The following is a 20,311-nucleotide window of genomic DNA, read 5'->3' as shown; positions in this document are numbered from 1 at the left end:
ACACCCCTTCCTGTTATGAAATCATTTCCAAGAAGTATGTGCCACCTTTCTAGAGCGTTTACGATTTGCATCGAGCAGTTTGGAAAAAAAGAGAATGGAAATAATTGCCTTGACATCTTTTATGTAGAGGGTTGCCTAATGGTGGTTGCCCAAATCCCGAGAGCCTAATTTGCATACTATGCATGCTGTCAATTATGCAAATTTTGCTCTGATTGCATTTGGAAAATGCACTTTGGGGGGAGTTTAAAAAGGTTTTTTTTTTAAAGCAGCACATCTGGCCACAAGTTAGTGGAGCACAAGGCTTCTTTTGCACGCCACCCAACCCTGGGTTGCCAGCTGGGAAAGAGGCAATGGAAGTAGTTGGATGTTTGCTGCAATTTGAGGCTCATTTTGTGGGGAGGTTTTTAGCTGGGAAGCAAAATCCAGCCGAACAGCCAGGTGAGAGGGTCATTTGTCACTTTCTGGATGATGGTGATGGAGCCTCCCCATTAGTTATTTTATTATTCGTTTAATTTGTTTATGAATCATTTCCCATAAAACCTGGCAAAGTAATTTAACAATAACAATATCAAGAATAAAACAAAATAAAAATAAGCACTTCTTTTTCTAAGCCAGTGCAGATAAAAACCAGAATAGAAAACGTCTGTTTTAGAAAGTTTCTTGGAAGCGGAGGTCTTAACATTTTGGAGACAGGCTGCTTTGTGACAGAAAGTGCCTGTGATGTTTGCAAGCCTTCAGGCTTCCTTAGCGGACATTCTTGCTCTTGGTGCTGGACTGGGCTGAGAACCACTGACTCTTCTGCTCCCTCCCTTCCCCTTCTTCCCTGGGGTCAACCTTGCCCTGAAATGACCTGCTTTCTCCTGGAATCCAAGGCTAGGGCTTTGCATCTTGGGGTTTGGAGTTGGAATCGCCAAGCTGACTTTGGCACTGGCATTTGTTTTACTGCTGTTGTGGATTCTCATAAGCTGCCTTGAGAAGCCTGTGCAGGGAGGAATACAAATCTCTTCAACAAATAGATAAAATAGCATCAGCCTTTTGGAACATGTTGCACTTCAGGATCCCTAGGAAGGGATATCGAACCTTAGAGGGCATTAGCAGGTTCGCCTGTGTCCTTATTTTGCAAGTATATATAGAATCATAGAACTATAGTGTTAGAGGGGACCCAAAGGGTCATTTGGGACGCGGGTGGTGCTATGGGTTAATCCACAGAGCCTAGGACTTGCCGATCAGAAGGTCGGCGGTTCAAATCCCCACGATGGGGTGAGTTCCCATTGCTCGGTCCCTGCTCCTGCCAACCTAGCAGTTCAAAAGCACCTCAAAGTGCAAGTAGATAAATAGGTACCACTCCGGCGGGAAGGTAAACGGCATTTCCGTGTGCTGTGCTGGTTCACCAGAAGCGGCTTAGTCATGCTGGCCACATGACCCGGAAGCTGTCTGCGGGCAAACGCTGGCTCCCTCGGCCCATAGAGTGAGATGAGCACTGCAACCCCAGAGTTGGTCACACATTTTTAAAGGGTCATTTAGCCCAACCCCCATGACCTCTCAGGTTACACTTCGTCTACCCATGAAGCACAATTTGGAGGATCTTTAATTTGGATTTTTCTGTGTGCCACACGGGTTCCTTCTTGCAGTTTAGGCAATAATGCCAATACCATCTTACTTATTTGGCATAATCCGCGACAGCCAATAAATGTTAAGATAAATGCAAATAAAATAGGTATTTATTTAGAGTAAATGGTGTTGCTGCTTGAGGCAGCAATTGCAAAGACGCAGGAAATGAGATGGCGAGTGATTACGACATAACACAGGGGAAACCCAAGCCCACATTGCCTGGACCAATAGTTTAGACTTCAACTGTCCCTATTACACACACAGAGAGAATCACAGAATTGTCACGTTAGAAGGGACTTCAAGTGTCATCTAGACCAATCCCTTGCAAAAATTCTCACTTCAGCAGAGGTATTAAAGGCACTGGAGCTAACTCCTCCTTTTTGTCTGATCACATTTACACAGGGGCTGTTAGGGGGTGGCCCCCAAGTCTTTTGTGCTGTGCCCTTTTCCTTTTCTTCCTAAAAAGAACTCTTACTCACCAGGTGCAAAGCACAGTGCTGTTGAAGCCTCATCCACCCACAACCATAATTTGCTCAGAGGTAGATCAACATATGCAAATTTGCACCATAGGCAACCTCTTCAGCCTGTTGGCAGCTGGCCTGGTGACACAAATGCTGCCTGTCTCTGACCTCTTGTGAATAACTTAGCAGAGCAGGGAGTGCGCTTCTTCCTTGGACTGGGAGAAGAACCAGCAGGAATGTCAGAGATCTTTGAGGTAACCTTCCCAATGGCAGAGGTCCCTTCCAGGCAGCTTTGATTGCCTTTGTTGAGCTTGGCCTTCACTCAGGGAAGAGGCACTCTGCAGGGATGGGCCACCTAACCCTCCCAGCCTGGCAGGGGGCAAAGGGAGCTCTGATACAACCTAGGACTGAGCTGAAGGTTGCCTGTGGGCCCCGAGTGCCAGGACCAGCCCAATACATTTTGCTGCCTGTGGCAAAGGACAAGAGATTCCCAATCTCCCCATTCAATGTGCAAAAGCCAACCAGGTTGCACCTCACATCAACACCATACAGGGGGCAGCATCCTCTGCTACACCCAAGAGATGCTGGCTAGATCAGGGACATATGCTCAAATGCCTCCCCATTGCTGGCCACTCTGCAGCATCTGCTGCCTGAGGCGGCTGCCGCAGTCTGCCTAATGGTAGGACCAGCACTGCCAGGTGCATCATGTTTGTGGGGCATAAGCAGCAAACAGAAGCAAGCAAGGGACTCTCGTGACACAGGTGACAAAAACCAAAAATGCCCCAGAGGGTGGTGTGTGTGTGCTTGGCACCTGCATCTCTTTTTCCTGTTCTTCCCAAACATTGCAGAAGCAGGCCTTCGTCTTTGGCTGCTCCCCACCCACCCAGGGTGCTGTGCTTGGACTCTCCACTTCCATCTGGATCAGGACCATAAATGAATCAAAAATAAACCTGCTGATCTCATGATGCCTTTATAATACTCCATGGCTCAACTGCATCTGGAATACTGTGCACAATTACAGTCACCTCACCCCAAAAAGGATATTGCAGAGTCGGAAAAGGTTCAGGAAAGGGCAACCAAATACCGGTAATCTGGAGGGTGGAGCAACACCGCTGTGAGGAACAGCTGCAGCATTTGGGCCTAATAATAATAATTAATAATAATAATAATAATAATAATAATAATAATAATGTTGCACTCTGGGTGGCTTCCAACATATATGTTGTTGTTGTTTAGTCGTTTAGTCGTGTCCAACTCTTCATGACCCCCTGGACCAGAGCACGTCAGGCACTCCTGTCTTCCACTGCCTCCCACAGTTTGGTCAAATTCATGCTGGTAGCTTCGAGAACACTATCCAACCATCTCGTCCTCTGTCGTCCCCTTCTCCTTGTGCCCTCCATCTTTCCCAACATCAGGGTCTTTTCCAGGGAGTCTTCTTTTCTCAGGAGGTGGCAAAATTATTGGAGCCTCGGCTTCAGGATCTGTCCTTCCAGTGAGCACTCAGGGCTGATTTCCCTAAGAATGGATAGGTTTGATCTTCTTGCAGTCCATGGGACTCTGGGACTCCAACATATATAAAAACCATAATAAAACATTAAACATTAAAAAGCTTCCCTAGACAGGGCTTCCTTCAGATGTCTTCTAAAGGTGATATAGAAGAGCTTGATCCAGCAGGAGCTGCTTACATTCTTCAAGTAGATGGTCCTCCATTGTGACGTCTTTTCCAGTTGCTCTGAGACAGCATCATGTGCCTTGTGTAACTCACATTTCCCTGACATGATCTAAATGAAGCCATGCCGGGAGGCAGACTGTGGAGCAGGCAGTGGCCAGGCAGGCACGGGGCTTAGCTGGCTTCCCGCTGCTCTTTCCCTCTCTCCTCTGCTTGACGAAACTTGCCTTGCCAGAGGCCACCCTTCCCTGGACTTGCAAGTCTTGTTCAAGGCTGCTTGATCTTGGTGGCCATCTTTTCTTTTTCTTGGAGAGCTGGTTTAAGTTAAGGTTACCAGATTGTCAATGAATCCGGGGACACTTTTCAACTTCAATGGATTTTGTATGGGGACTGGTTTGCAAATCCGGGGACTGTCCTTGGGAAACGGGGACGTCTGGTAACCTTAGTTTAAGTACAACAGAGGAGAAACAGCAGAAGCTTTGGTTCCCAGTCTGCATGCCACTAATCCTCGTTGGGGCAGATGATGCACAGAGGCCCTTGTGTCCTGGAACTGCTCTAAGCCGCCCCTCCAGGAGACACCACCTGGACCACCCAGGCTTAAGGGAGCCCCTGTTGCTGCTCTTGGACTTACACAAGCTTCCTTTCCTTGACTTCTAAACATTTTTCTTCTGAAAGGGAAAATCAAAGCTTATCCTAACCTCAGGTTATTATTTTATTAGTAATATTTATTGCATTTATTACAGGTTGCCATAATTTTTCCCATTTGCTGATTAGATTAGGACTTCCACTCACCCGTAAAGTGATTATGATAAACTGGCTGATATACTACCACAAAGTGATTAAATTGCAATAAAAAGTTTAGTTAAGAGGTTGCCAGGTCCAAATGTTCTGTTTAAAATGCCCATAAACTATCATGTTGTTTTAGAGTTGTGGTCCAGCAGCCTGCAGGTGGTCAGTTTGGGACCTGCGCTCCTCCGGCATCCAAGCTTAAAGCTGGCCAAGGATGCCATTTGGGAAGGACACTTCCATGCCATGGAAAAAGTAGATAAAAACTTTTCTCCCTCTCTCTTAACACTAGAACTCATGGACATCTAATGAAGCTGGATATTGGAAGATTCAGGAAGGGTAAAATAAAGTACAGTCGTACCTTGGAAGTCAAACAGCTGAGTTCCCGAACATTTTGGCTCCCAAATGTTGCAACCCTGAAAGTGACTGTTCTGGTTTGCGAACTATTTTTGGAAGCCAAACGTCCGATGGGGCTTCCACGGCTTCCGATTGGCTGCAGGAGGTTCCTGCAGCCAATAAGAAGCCGCGCTTTGGTTTTTGAACGTTTTGGAAGTCAAACGAACTTCCGGAACAGATTCCATTCAACTTCCAAGGAACGACTGTACTTCACACAGAGCATACAGGGAAGTAGTGCTGTCTGCATGTGCCTGGGGCAGGCGCATGCATGCGCTCCCCCATGCGGAGCCGGAGCATGTTACCCCAGGCCATGCTGCTGCTGCCACTGGGTGGGGGCAGGGTGTGGAGGGTGATTTTCAGGCAGGCAGGCAGGAGTGGGGAGAGCATGGAGGGCACCCTCTGTGCTCTTTGGGTAGTTGCAAGTCAGGCGCATGCGGGGGGTGCCTGGTTCGTGGCTCCCCAAGGTTCTGCACCCAGATCTACAAGCCCCCCCGGGGCCCCCACTATGCCACTGAGTGTATCGTTTAACTTCCCTGCTTGCCTCTTCTGCCCTTTGGTGGGTGACTGTGCCGCTGGGGTGGCGATGAGATCGCACTGGCCTATCCATGTATGTATTCTGAATGTTGTTATGTGGTGCCAATAGAGGTTACTTGACTTGACTTGACATCCCTGCCCTACTCTAGTCCATAAGAACATAGAAGAACCTGCTGGATCAGCCAATGGCCCATCTAGTCCAGCATCTTGTTCTCACCATGGCCAGCTACGTGCATGTAGGAAACACACAAGCAGGATTTGTGCACAAGATCACTCCCCTCTCCTGCCGTTTCCAGCAACTGATGCTTAGAAGCCTTGTGGAGGCGGAACAGAGCCACTGGGGCTAGGAGCCATCAAGAGCCCTCTCTCATCCGTGAATTTGTCCAACCCTCTTTCAAAGCCATCTTTAAAAGTGGCTGTCACTGCCTCCTGTAGAAGTGAGTTCCATAGGTTAATTCTGCGCTGCGTGAAGAAGTGCTTCCTTTTATCCATCCTGAGTCTTGCAGGATTCTGCATCATTGGATTACCACCAGTTCTAGTGTTATGATACAGGGAGCAACACTTGGCTCTATCCGCTTTCTCCAAGCCATGCAGAATTTTATACACCTCTATTATGTTGCCTCTTAACCTTTTTTGTCTACACTAAAAAGTCCTGAACACTGTTTCATATAACTGCCGTATCCTTCTCCAGGGGCCTCTCTGGTCCTTGCAGGCCCCTATAGCCACAGAGGTCCAGCAGCGTCACTTCAGCTTCTGAGACCCACAGGCTACCCAGCTGGTCTGACGCTTGTGCCCTCTATGGGAGGTCGTTTTGGGACAAAGCCTTATTTTCTGTGTTGCTGTTCCTGCTGCTTGCAGTGGTGGCAGTCTATAGAGCCTCCGTCTGGCTGAATTAACAGTGCATCATCACCGCTGCTTTAAACCTCTTTTCTTTTCGCTGTCCACAAGGAGGAAGCCGCCAGGCTTGTGTGTGTGTGCCTGGGATCACGTACTTAGCAGAGTGAATGAAAGGCAAATGGACTCAGCTGGGGTGTTGCCAAGAAACCCAGGCAGCATCCCTGCTTCTGCTTGCTCTCTCTTTCTTCTGTTGGCATTGCTCCCCCCCCCCCCCCCGGCCTGCTTCTGCTGATGGTTAAGCCAGGAGAAAGAGAGAGAGAGAGAGAGAGAGAGAGAGAGAGAGAGAGAGAGAGAGAGAGAGAGACTCTGCATAAGCTGTCATGTGAGATCCAGAGCTGATGATCTGCTTTAGAGGGCACCCAGTTAGGGAACCAGCCACATGCCCACACACGTGGGTCAGGCACCCCCCCCCCTTCCCACTCCCCCCTGCCACATGCCCATGAGATGGCAAGAGAATCGGAATGGCAGATCAAGGCTTGGCCAAGGGCGCATATGCGACACAGCTGTGCATGTGTGTGCATGCATGTTAGGTACGGATGGGAAGAGCATGCAGCCAACAAAGGTCCTTAACCAGCACACTGTAGTGGTGAGATGGGAGTTGTAGTTCAAAACGTCTGGAGAGTCCCAGGCTGGGCAAGGCTGGTCTGACACATCTGCAAAAGAAGAACCATCTATAAAATCACATAAGTGAATATAGGGGCAAAGTTAAACAACAACAACAACACATTCATAGACTTCATTGTTGCCAAAATTCTAGTTATGTCTATTTCAGAGCCCAGTAAGCTGGCTCAGCTATTAAAATATGCCTTATTCAAGATTGATTCTGATCCTGAAAGAGCCCAGAGAAGACATACAGCATCATACAACATAATTAAAAACATTACCAAAATGCAAAACAGACAAAAACTCATATATATACACACACATCAGTTTCCAAACTGCTAAAAATACCCCACCCCGCAAGGACTGGACACAGGGGTCAGCAGGGAAGCTTTCAGGCTACATCTAAGTGCTAGTGACATAGTGATGCACTTCATGGGGGGGGGGGGCGTGTCCCAAAATTGGAGTGCTGCTGCAGAGAAGCCCTGCTGCAGGTCTCTACTACAGCCCCACCCCCAGATCATTCCCCTTAGTACAACCACAGCAAGGAGAAAGGTGGTGAACACTCCTTCGCTGGAGGTTTTTAAACAGAATTTGGGTGGCCTCATCTCAGGGATTCTTTAGCTGTGATTCCTGCACTGAAGGGGGTTGGACTAGATGACTCTTGGGGTCCCATCCAACTCGAAAACACCATGACTCTATGCTTCTTAAGGACTGGTCAGTAATGGGAGAGACCATCTTTTAAGTACTTGGCCCCCAAATTCTTTAGGGTTTTATGCACTAGTGCCAGCACCTTAAAGCTCCCAGGCCCTGCAGTGCTTTCGGGAGCAGGGGCACACGGCCTCACCTTGCTGTCCCCTTTAACAGCCTGGCAGCCAGCTGCAGCTTCCAGAAAGTCTTCAAGGGCAGCCCCAGATAACGAGCGCATCTCTATTACTGCCTTATGCTTAGTTGGATCATTAGTTCAGTCGCAGGCAGAGATAGGTTCCTTCCCATGCAGGGCAGGTGCTGCAGCAGTGAGCTGTGGACTCAGAACTATCTACTCCTTTTAGTAAGACAGAGATAATAGTATTGGCCTTCCTTATTGCCTAGATGTTGTAAAATGACAGAGATAAGGTTTGTGAAGCCTTTTGATATGCTTATCAAAGGATGGGCAGTTGGAAGGGACAGTCAAGCAACTTACTCGAGACTGCCTTTTGTTAGTGAGTAGCATATAAACTTTGGAATTAGACAGATTTTTTAAATTGGGTTTCCACCTTCTGCTGGCAGAAGAGGCAAAGTAAAAGTGTTCTCCTTCTTCCTCTCTTAAACTCTGGAAGCAGTTGCAGATATAGAAGCCAATTCCTAGGCCTTCTTTGTGGAATGAGAACTGCCGTGACCAGAAACTTATATGCACAGAGAATGGGCATCCACAACACCACTGCTGTGTGCTTTATTTTGAGCTATTTACACTTAAGAACATAGTTCAGCAGTGATTCCTGCACTGGACTAGATGAGCCTTATGATCCTTTCCAGCTATAATTCTATGATCTTGTTACCAACTCTGCTGGTCAGTAATGAGGAGCTGCTACCAAGGAAAAAACTGGCAGGCTTCCTCTGTTCTTTGTTACCAGCATCTACTACTCAGAGGTAGACTGCTTCCTGCAGGGAAGTTCCATCTAGTAACTGACTAATAGCCACTACAGCAAATCCAGTTTTTTGGGGGATTTGTTTCGCTGAATTACAGGGACAATAAGAACAGGAGAAAAGCCTGGCTCCTGGATCAGGCCAAAGGCTGATCTAATCCAGCATTAAGTTCTCACAGTGGCCAACTAAATGCCTTGGGGATCTCTGAAAGCAGGACCAGAGGATGCCTTTGAGTTGTCATGATTTTTTGATGGGGTTCAATCCCTTACTGAACATAAAACAAGCTTGCTGGCTCCGGCCAATGGTCCATCTAGTCCAGGATTCTGATCTCACAGTGCCTATGGGAAGCCTGCAAGGAGGCCAACAACACCCTACTCACTGGAGATTACCACCAACTGGTATTCAGAGGCATGCACCTGCTACTAGCCCATGTTGCCAGTAGCCATCAATAGCCCTTTCCTCCATGAATTTGTCTAATCCTCTTTTAAAGCCACCCATGTTGGTGCCTCCTGTCTCAGTGAGTTCCATAGTTTAACTCTGTGCTGTGCTTCACTGGGTGTCCACAGGGTCCAGTGTTAGGAGAGAGGGGGAAGAAAACGTTTCTCTGTCCACTTCCTCCATGCCATGCCTGCATGCATCATCTTGGAAACTTCCATCATGTACTCACCTTTTCCCTAGGCTAAAAAGTCATAAATGCTGCAACCTCTCTTCATACGTGAGCCACTCCATCCCCTTGATCCCAGCTCTTTCTCAACCTTTTCCAACTCTACAATATCCTTTCAGAGCTGAGGCGACCAGAGCTTGTACCCAGCATTCAAACTGCAGTTGCACCATAGACTTGTATAACAGAATTATTGCATTACATTCATTGCATTTATATCCCAGCTTTTCTCCAACAAGCTCCAGGTGGGGTACATGATTCTCCTCTTCCTCATTTAATCTCCACAACAACGTTGTGAGGCACCATTTTTTTCACTCTATAAGACACACTTTTTCCCTCCTAAAAAGTAAGGGGAAATGTGTGTGCGTCTTATGGAGCAAATGCAGGCTGTGCAGCTATCCCAGAAGTCAGAACAGTGAGAGGGATCGCTGCTTTCACTGCGTAGCGATCACTCTTGCTCTTCTGGCTTCTGGGATTCAGAATATTTTTTTTCTTGTTTTCCTCCTCCAAAAACTAGGTGTGTCTTATGGTCTGGTGCGTCTTATATAGTGAAAAAACGGTAGTTTAGGCTGGGAGGCAGTGACTGGCCCAAGGTCACCCAGTGACCTTCATGGCTGAGTAGGGATTTGAACCCTGGTCTCCCAGGTCCTGGTCTGACACTCTAACCACTACACCACACTGATTATGGTACTGGCAAATTCATGTTGCACCGTTATAGTTGATTTGGTTTCCTTGCCCTGTCTACCACCCTGCTTCCCCAAAAGATTAGAGCTTTTGCAAATGCCTTGGGAAGTCTGGGGAAAGCCTTGTTTTGACGTGTCATCCAAGCTCCCTGCAGACAAACAAAGAGAAATGCTCAGCGTATACTTGGTCTGGAAGCAACTTGACTTTGTTTAACACTGCCCCGAAAAGCTCTTTAGTGCTTCAGCGTGTTTAATTGTAACTATTGAGTCCTTATCTGATAGCACAATGAGGAAAACCTTCTGAGCTTGTTCCGGCTTGGCTCCTGCTCAGGTCAGCCAAGGGGAAATGTAAATGCCAGTCACACTAATTTGTATATTTGCATAGGCAAGGAGTGGTTCATATGATTACAACAATCAACCTTTTCAGGCACTCTATCCTCTCCTGCATTTAGGGTTCCCTCAGAATTTGGTAGATTCTCCTTCATTGGTTTTTTTTTTTAAAGAGAGGTTGGATAGCCATCTGTCAGTGATTCTTAAGCTGTGATTGAAAAGGGGGCTGGACTAGATGACCCTTGGAGATCCCTTCCAGCTCTACGATCTATGATCACATGAGGGGAAGGGGGGCATTCTCCTCACTTGCTCCAAACCCTTAGCCATGCTCTGAACATCCAGCCCCACCCTTTCCACCCATGGGGCCCCCTGGGCGCTTCCACACGGAGCCTGGGGCTGTGTGGTGGCTCCCGGTGCCATCTAGAACCCAGATTGTGCAGGGTTCCCAATTGTGGGGTGACCCTAATTGTCCAGAGTTGGCTCCCTGCTGCAGACCTTCCACACCTGTGGATGGTGGAGGGCTGACATGACAGCAGGGGTCATTAATGAAATTCTATTTTACGGTGGGTGGCCAGTTACTAGAAACTGTGTTGAAAATCTTTGCTAGTAAAGTGGTCTCCCAGATGCTTCATGGAGTAGTGATATGGGGCATGGATCCAAATGCTAACAAAGCCTTAGAAATAGTGCAGAACAAATTCCTCAGGAAAGTGAAGTGGACGTGACAACAAAACAGGCTAGAACTGACTATCTGTGTCTAAACTATGTGAAAAGACTTCAATCTCTCTCGGAGGAGAGATTCCCCATGTATGGCCCACACAGAACGGGAACAGACCAAATGTTGGAAGGATGGTACCCAACGCCTCTTGACCCAATATCAATTACAAGATCTCCAGGTGATCATGAAGATGGATAAGAGGCACTTAAGAGATTGTCTCTTCAGGTCCGGTGCAGAAAGGGATTTAACCATGATTGCCTCTAGCAAACGTTCACCATGGTTCCCACTTATTAAAACAGAGCACATCCAAGCTAGTTATTTGACAAAACTCCCACTTGTCATACTAAGAATCGCTTTTACAGAATTACGATTCCAATTGATGCTCTCGGCGGTGGTGGATGGTCGGTACGGCAAAGTACAGTACAAGGAGAGACCTTGTCTGTGTGGGCAACCTTGCGTAGAGGACCTGTACCACTATTTATTGCAATGCCCGCTATATATAGAACCAAGAGACCGATATATAAAACCCCTGCTCACGAATGGAGCACACTCGAACAGGGTGGAAAGGGGGAAATGGCTGCTGAGTGATACTGATGACTTCGTAACTTATAAAGTATGACTATATGCGTTAGCAGCTAAGAAGATCAGGAGAAAAGAACTAGATAAAATAGCGGTCAATTGCAAAGGTGATTTAAGCTGGCACGTTCTACCTGAGAACCCCTTGCTATTCTATCGTATGCAACAAATAATTTTTGGGAGAAGTGATTGTGGTTCATTGAATCTGCAGTGATGTTTTTACTTTTTATGATTATTGTTGCTTCTCTCTTTGTTCCCTTTGTGAATGAAGCCATGGCCTTTGACTAGTGCAATAAAGTTGTTGTTGTTGATGATGATGATGACAGCAGGGGTGGGACCAGTGAGCATGGCCTGCTCTTCCAATCACTTGCTCTTATCTAACAGGGTGACTCATCATGCCTGAAAAGGGGTCTTGTCTCCCAGGCTCATCCGCACAATGCATCACTGCTTTAAACAACCATGGCTTTGCCCAAAGAATCCTGAGCTGTAGTTTGTTAAGGGTGCTGAGAACTGTTAGGAGACTCCTCTTCCTCTCCCAGAACTACTATTCCCAGAGTGGCTTAACAGTCAATCCCTTTTCCCAGGGAACTCCAGGAATTGCAGCTCTGGGAGAACAACTCTCAGCACCCGTAGCAAACTACAGTTCCCATGATTCTGTGCGGGGAAGCCATGGCTGTTTACAGTGGTTTCATGCTGTGTACAGGGGCCACAGTCTTAATACCAGATAATTTTCTAGTATTTAAACTAGCAATGTTTAAATGCACCTAAATGGATGAATAAGCAAGCCTCCCTCCCCATCCCCAGTCTGATGTCCTCCAGATGTTTTGAATTATGACCTCCATCAGCACAGCTGTGTCATGCCAGCACTGGTGGGAGCCCAGCTGCTCTGGCTGAGACTGATGGGAGTTGTAGTCCAAACCATCCTGAAGGGACATCGCGGAATGGCAGAAACTCTCCAGGGTCTCAGAGACACACACACACACACACACACACACACACACAGAGCGAGCGCTTTTCTAACAGAATGAGTTCTTGAGAGAACCTTAAGAAAAACTGGAGGTGTCAGAGATTGAACCTGGCTGGGACCCCCCTACCTCTGCACACAAAAAGGGGGTTCAGTGACTGATCTGCTGCCCCCACCTGCCCCATGGTTTCAGCGCAGTTGCAGAAATGTCCCTCAGCTGCTTTGTGAAATCAAAATGAATACCGTAAATTGCATTGAACCTCCTGCGTTACTCCCTCCTGCCGGCCACGTGCCAGTTTTACCCTGGAGCAGAGGAGGGCTGCGAGCAAAACTCCCAGCGCCCCAAAGATTCTGGCTTTTTACATTCACAGACAAGCCTTTTGACAGCAGAGGGGTGAATTATTTATTTATTTGGCTGCTCATCATCGCTCAGCTCTGGGATTAAACTGCTTCCTGCTACAATCCCGTATTTCTCTGCCTCAAGCCCAGGCAGTGACCTCCCTCCGTGAGTCTCCTAGATGCTAGCGCTCTCGCGCTCTCTCTCTCTCTCTCTCTCTCTCTCTCTCTCTCTCTCTCTCTCTCTCTCTCCCCACACCCACTCAGTCCGTGTTGAGCAAGTCTTTAAAGAGGGAACTCCAGAGCAGGCACCACATTGTTCTAAGTTGCTTCCCCACAACTGAGAGAGAGGATGGCTGGCAGGGACCTTGATGCCATGGACCAGGAAATCTTCAACCAGGTAAGAGCACTCTCTCTTCACCTCTTAGCACCTCTCCTGTTTGGGTGAGAGGGAGAAGCAAGCCAGGCTTCAGTTTTTACAGCCCACTTGAAAATAAAGTATCTTTAATAGGAATGCACCTTAGGCAGGTGTGTAATTTTCAGCTTCCTTGAGCAAACAGGTAGCTCATCCTTCAGATGAACTTGGTGCAACCCTTTTCACCACAGGTTTAAATACTAACGTTCCAGTCTAGTGTTTCCTAGTCACTTGCAGTGTTTATAATGCTGAAGAGTTCAAGATGAACACAGCTTGCCTTGCTCCGTGGTGAATTTTCAGCTGGTGTGTTTTTCTCTGTGTGTCTTCTCTGTCTGATTCCTCCAAAGCCTGATAGGAAGGAAACACTGTATAGAAAACATAGCGATCAGGGAAGGGAGATGTTCAGCAACAGGAAAGATGTAATCTAGATGGACAATGCAAATATCCTGCATCATCCGGGATGTATGTTGAAACTAGTTTCTCGTTATGCATGATTCTGTTGACTTTACAGGGCAACATAAACTGATAAACTAGAGTTGTGTAGATAATTGAAGCTGGAAGCAGAGAATGGTTTTTAAAGAGAGCAGAATGTGACTGGACTATATGCAAGGATGGGGAAGCTGTAGACCTCCAGAAACTGGAGGTCCATTGACCATGGTGGTCATGACTGATGGGAGTTCATGACTGATGGGAGTCCAATGACACCTGCAGGACATCTGGAACTGTATTCCTGGAGTAAAGATATTAAGTGGGCATAAGGCCTCTAGGAAGAAGACTTGCAGAAGCATCTTCTGGTAACGGAACCCAGTGTCAAACCTGTTATGTTCTCTGGTTGGATTTTGGTTTCAGTGTAACAGAACTGGCTTGGTTCTGGTTGAAGTTTGCTGCCCTTAGTTTAATTCTACAGACAGGTGTTTCCCCGAAAATCTTGCTGTTGGTAGTAAGTGATGCAAGGTTCAGAATAGCAGTTTCCCCACAAACACTGAGGTTTAAAATAAGCATGTAGCTCTGTCTGGGAAAAGAGAGCACTCAGAAAACAGACAAGATTTTATTAAATATGACCATGGCACACATTTACTGGTTGCTGGGAAAGGAATAACATGTTTTCCCTTTTTTGAAAAAAAATATGCCTGCAAAAGAAACGGTTCAGAAGTTTAAGCAGAAAGATGTATTTATAATAATTAGCTTTGATTGCAAGATTGATTGGTTAATTGACTAATATGCATGTTAACGGTGGACTTTTAAATTGGAGCTGCCCCCATGAAAGAGGGAACAGGGCTAATTGCATTGTTCTGTTACAAGTCATTCTGCTTCAACTCTTGATTCGAGCCAAGTATTGAAGAGGGTTTGCCAAAGAATGCATTAATTGTCTCTGTGTTAATTAACTAAATCTACATGAAATAGTTTCAGAATCTTCTCTTTACTGAGATACAACAATATTTGTTTTAACTGTGTAATTGAGCATTTAGATAAAAATGAGAAGAGTCAGTCAAGCAAACACATCCGACCTGATGGGCAAACTGAGCTTTCTCTCTGCTCAGTGCAGACTGCTTGGGTTCAGCCAGAGAGTAAATGTCTACAGTTCAACAATTTCCCTCCTATCTGGATGTGTTCAGGTTCAGGCTCAGCCCTGGCATTTACCTGAGCAGGGCCCCCGCCCCCAATCCTCCCCCATGAGTCCTGTAATGGGGGTGAATGTTGCTCCATTGCTGCAATTGCAATAGGATTCATCTGCCAAGCTGGTTGGATTCTGTCTGGTGGGCGCATCACCTTTTACTTTGCCTTCATTGATTTGTTTCATAAAATTTATATACTGCTGGATTGTAGAAAGCCTCAAAGTGGACCAAATGCCTTGGTCCAGCCCTCTGTGTGTGTTTGTTTCGATTTCAAAGTACATCCAATGTACACTTAAAGCACATGACTTCTGCCAAAGAATCCTGGGAACTGTAGTTTTCCCATAACAGAGTTACAACTCCAAGCATCCTTAGCATTCCACAGTTCTCAGATGGACGAAGGGCTTTCCTACTAGGGCTGACTTACTGACAGCCTAGTCAATCACATGCTTTTTCTGCTTAGAGACCTCTTTGCCATAGCTAGTCTTTTGGAATGGCTGAGTTGCGCAGAGATTGATAAAAATGTCTCTGTAGGTTCAAGGAAGTATAACGTGTGTGAGAGATGGGAAAGAGTGTGTGGCTTTGAAATTTTGAGCAGGTAATGTTAATGGGGCTCATGGCTGGTGACTTGTTCTGAGGAGGGAGATTCCTAGCTGGGGTGCCACCAGCAAAAAGGCCCTGTCTACAGCCTCCATGCTCATTACCTCCATGAGTGGAGCATTCAGAACAGAGCCTCCATAGGCATATGACAATCAGGCAGATTCCTAAGGGATCAGACCATACCATGGTGAGTCTAGCACTTTGAGCTAGGCTTGGAAACAAACCTGTACAGGTATTTTAGCATTGCTGAAAATGCTCAATCCTGCTTGTTTAATGTTTCTCTAGGAAGGGGAGCTGCTGGTGCAACATCTGTCATTGATTCAGGGGGGTATGAACCAGGTGGACACTTCTCCGAGGCTGCATTTAAAAATACTCTCAAGCTACAAATCTAGAGTTAAAGAATGGGATGGTGGTCTTGTAGGCCATTTCATCAAACCTGTTGCTCAGTGCAGGGCATCCAGCTCTAACAGCATCCCAAGCAGAGGGCTGCCTAAAGACCTCCATTGAGGGCGGGCCCACCACTCACCTCCTGCAGCCCCACCCAGAAGCTCCATCCGGACATGCTAGCTTTTTCTGAACAGCTTTGAGCATGGTTTGTCATTAGCACGGAACTCGCTTCCTGATGATGATGTTGTGTGACGATAACAGAAGTGTACATACTTGAAACAACTACCCCAAAATGAAAATGCATTTACTGAGTCGAAGAGAACTATAAATAACTGAGATCTAGTGATTCAACTAGACCCCACAAAAGCGGGACATGCTTTTCCCACCTGCTGGGGGAAAACATAGCGCAGATTGCAGAGCACCTGCATTGCATGCAGAAGTCCCAGGTTCAGCCCCTGCTAACATCTCCAGGTATTGTTGGGAGAGGTACAGCTAGGAGCCACTGCCAGTCAGAGCAGACAATACTGAGCTTGGTGGATTCATGATCTGACTCAATATGTCACCATTTCCAGCAGTGCACCATTAATATGGCAAGAGAGGGGGCGGAGATAGATATGCTACTTTGACAGCATAGGAAGATGCCTTATATTGAATCAGACCTTGAATCCAACTAGCTCAGTGTTGTCTGTTCTGACTGGCAGTCGCTCTCCAGCACTTCTTGCAGGAGCTTTTCCCAGCCCTACCTGCAAGCTTTGAGGGTATTGAACCTGGAAACTTCTGCAAGCAAGGCAGGTGCATCAAGGCGGATGGCCATTCCCTGACCTGTTCTCCTAAGTGGGGTATGTGGAATGCACATGTGTGGCAGTTTGGGGTCCAGGTTTTGACAGAGCCTTGGGCAAAACACCCTCCCTAGCCCCACCCTCAGTGTACCTACCTCCTCATTGCAGCAGAAGCAGGGGAGTCTTATCTGCACCCCCCCCCCAGCAGGAGCCCCACCTGGCATCTAGGCCTGGTGACACAAGACCTGGTGTGCTCTGTTATGTGTGCAACCCAGATTTGCCACCTGACTGTCTTGGGTCCTTTCTCAACGTATTTTCATTTTCAAAGAACTGACACAATTTAGCTTCCCTTCTTGCATAGTGTCGGTTTCAACATGCTGCAACAAATCATTTAGAAAGCACCACATATTGCACTAGCCACTGTTCAGGTAGTTGTGTTGCATCCATTATGCTCTGCAGAGGACAGTCCTCTATTTAAAGTGCTTTTCCAGTCCAAGTGTGTTTTGAAGAGAAAGAACCATAAAGACGAAGATCAGTGGGCCTTGAAGTTGCCCATCAGCAGTGAACAGCTGAGGTCACCTGGTCTTTATGATGAGATGCATTTTATTTAAAAATTGTAGCAGTTATTTCTAAATTTGCACCTGTGCCTATAAACTAGCATATGCAAAGTTTATGCATATGTCTCCTTTTTGGAGCAATGCATCTCCTCTGTTTCGATGAGGCATAAGTGGTCATTCTGTGGAGCTCTCAGTGTGCAAATGGTACTTCAAAAAGTGTGCACTGGGATGTCTGGAGAGACAGGAGGGGCTGCATCTGGGTACTGACAGGAAGCCTGTATGTATATGTAGCTCAGGAGAGGCATCGCATGATCAGAGGGATGAGAGAGTTGCAGCAGAGTTCTGGACAGAGGTGATGGGGGCTGACATAAGGCTCTGGAGGTGGACATTGCATTATCTTTATTTGCTGTTTTCTATGGATCATTTGACATATTGCTTTGTGGGCTGCTATTCTGACACTATTGCACTATGCTGTGTGGGGAATATGTGGGTTGCAAATAATAAATGAAATCAAACAAAAACAAGGCAACAACAGGGCACAGAATTGTATGCCAAGGGGGCAGAGAGGAAGGGACATGTTTTTGCCATGCTGGAATGGGAGACGTAACTTGACTCTTGAGGAGGAAGATCTTGGACCCATTGAGTTTAGATCAGCCTTCCCTAGCCTGGTGCTCTCCAGATGTTTTGGGCTAACAACTCTAATCAGTCCTAGCCAGTACAGCAATAGACTTGGGAGACCAGGGTTGGAATTCTGCCACTCAGCCATGAAGCTCACTGGGACACCTTGGGCTAGTCACCGCCTCTCAGTCTAACCCATCTCACAGGGCTGTTGTGAGGATTAAATTGAGGAGGGGGAGTACCATGTACCTTGAGCTTCTTGGAGGAAAAGATGGGATGGAAATGCATAAACAAACAAGTAAGAGGGTTGCTCAGCCTCACAACACTGCAGGCAAAACTCATCATCGGCAACAACAAATGTGTTTACACATTCCAAATCAGAGAGGTTAGTATAGTAAATATGAGCCAAGTACATTTTCCATCCAGGATCCCTTGTAAATCACTGCTATGAATTGCTGGACTGTCACCTTAATCTCCTGGATTCTTCTTGGCAGAAACACAGCTCTATGATATCAGTTTGGAAGACTTTTTTATTTATTTAAAGTAACTGGCAAGAAGCAATCCATGTAGGTAATGTTGACAGATGAATATATGTTATTATGAATGACATTCATATCCTTTGCTCTGTGCTTTATATATCCTGCTTGCAATGCAAACTGCCCTCTGGATGAAGAAGCCAGCTTTTGACAGCTCTGGTTGTGACAAGCACACTTGAGTAGCACTTGAGGAGGAGGAAAGTGGAAAATAAGCAATATAGGGGAGAGGAGAGGAGAGGCAGTCACTCAAAATCTGCTTTTCTCCGGATGTTGTGATGCAGTATTCCAACTTGCAAAGGATCCATTGGAATGAGCACATTAGTGTACTTACTCCATCTTTTGACATGTTATGATGCAGCCATGGGTAATACGAACCCAACGACTTCTTTCCCACTGCAATGTGTCCTTAGCACAGCAGAATCTCCAGCAGCAGAATGGTGGTTGTGTGGCATGTATGTGTGCAAAACCCACCCACCCACCCCACTCTCTCTTCTCTCTGGAATCCCTCCCCAGGTTGCTTTTCTGGAACCCCTATTAGTGGTGGGGTAGAATCATGGAGTTGGAAGGGGAGCCCAAGGATCATCTAGTTCAGTGTTTCCTAACCTTGGGCCTCCAGCTGTTTTCAGACTACAATTCCCATCATCCCTGACCACTGGTCTTGCTAGCTAAGGTTGATGGGAGTTGTAGTCCAAAAACAGCTGGAGGCCCAAGGTTGGGAAACACTGATCTAGTTCAACCGCCTGCAAGGCAGAAATCACAGCTGAAGAATCCCAGACAGATGGTTGTCCAAATGCTGTTTAAAGACCTCCATTGAAGGATAGCCCACCACTTTCCAAAAGCATCTGTTCCACTGTCAAAGGGCTCTTGCCATCAGAAAGTTCTTCCTCAGGTTTAGTCAGAATGTCCTTTCTTGTCATTTGAATCCATTGGTTCAGGTCCTCTCCCTGGAGCAGCAGAAAACAAGCTGGCTCCATCTTCCATGTGAACAGGTACTGTCTCTGTCTCTCTTTCTCTCTGTGTAGGGGAAAGACTTTCAGTGGGACAGTGGGACCTTAAGTACCCCCTCCTCCCTTGCAAATTGTTCCTGAGGGGGTGCTTTGCAGCCGTGCCTAGGCTAAAGTTATGCTTGGCTGGGTCAACCTGGAGCATATGGTTCTGCAAGGCAGGAGCTTAGATGGGAAAAGGCAAGTGGCGGTCACTGGAGGAGGGAAGAGCAGTGGGTTTGTAGTAGCAGCACCAAGACTCCTGAACCTTCTTCCTTGCGGTGGCAGTGTGGCAGCTGGCACATGGGGAGAATGGCTGGCCAGAGCTTCCTGCTCCCCTGATATGGCCAGAAACGGGGTCTAAGGATCCAGGAGGGCCCCTCTGGTCTTACGTAGCTGCTGCACCTCTTGTGTGCACCTCTCACCTTCCATTCTACATCATAGTTGTAGCGCCCCATAGGCTCTGTGTTGTGTTCCCCTAAATCTGCCTCTGGCTGCTGCCTCTTGCTTGGCTCTGGCGGACTTTGCATGGAGGGCGGTGGGGAGCTTGGTGCATTACTTCAGTTGCAAAGCACACAAATCACACTTCTCTCCCATTCAGCCATTATATGCTTTGCAACTGCATCTGCCTTCCTGATAAGCTGGAGCAAAAAGCAAGAAAACAGCTGGCCAACACAGACTGCAAAAATAAATACTCTGAGCATATGCAGTTTCACATTGATAAAAACTCACAGCACCAACATGACTACGGGAATAAAAAGGAGTTTTCTGCTGCTGTCTTGTTTCCTGCTGCCAAACATTTGGGAATAAGTACTAGAAAAGCTTTACTAAAATGAGCATTTGCAACCATGTTCATGCCTCCTTGCCCATTCCTCGGCTATATGGTTTTTAAAAGAAGAAGGAAGGAAGGAAGAAGCGATGCTGCAGCAACCAGCATCTGACCTGATGGACCCTGGTATGTGTAGAACATCTCTGGTG

At 46.9% G+C, this 20,311-nt stretch overlaps 1 protein-coding gene across 2 annotated transcripts in view; it reads left to right on the top strand.

Annotated features, from left to right (window-relative positions):
• HK2 (hexokinase 2) overlaps positions 1 to 20,311 on the top strand; it is an 83,549-nt gene that overhangs the window by 16,822 nt on the left and 46,416 nt on the right. The window contains exon 1 of one of the 2 annotated variants that reach the window (XM_053401476.1): positions 13,140 to 13,245. The exons of the other annotated variant lie outside the window; for it this stretch is intronic. Coding sequence (XP_053257451.1) covers positions 13,198 to 13,245 — 48 coding nt within the window. The 5' untranslated portion in view covers positions 13,140 to 13,197. Of the gene's footprint in view, positions 1 to 13,139; positions 13,246 to 20,311 lie in introns of those variants that run through there. 2 annotated transcript variants of the gene reach the window in all.

Source organism: Podarcis raffonei, chromosome 8, assembly GCF_027172205.1.
Source record: "Podarcis raffonei isolate rPodRaf1 chromosome 8, rPodRaf1.pri, whole genome shotgun sequence".
Classification (NCBI taxonomy): domain Eukaryota; kingdom Metazoa; phylum Chordata; class Lepidosauria; order Squamata; family Lacertidae; genus Podarcis; species Podarcis raffonei.
Note: the sequence above shows the minus strand (reverse complement) of the source record. Positions and strands in the feature narration are given on the sequence as shown.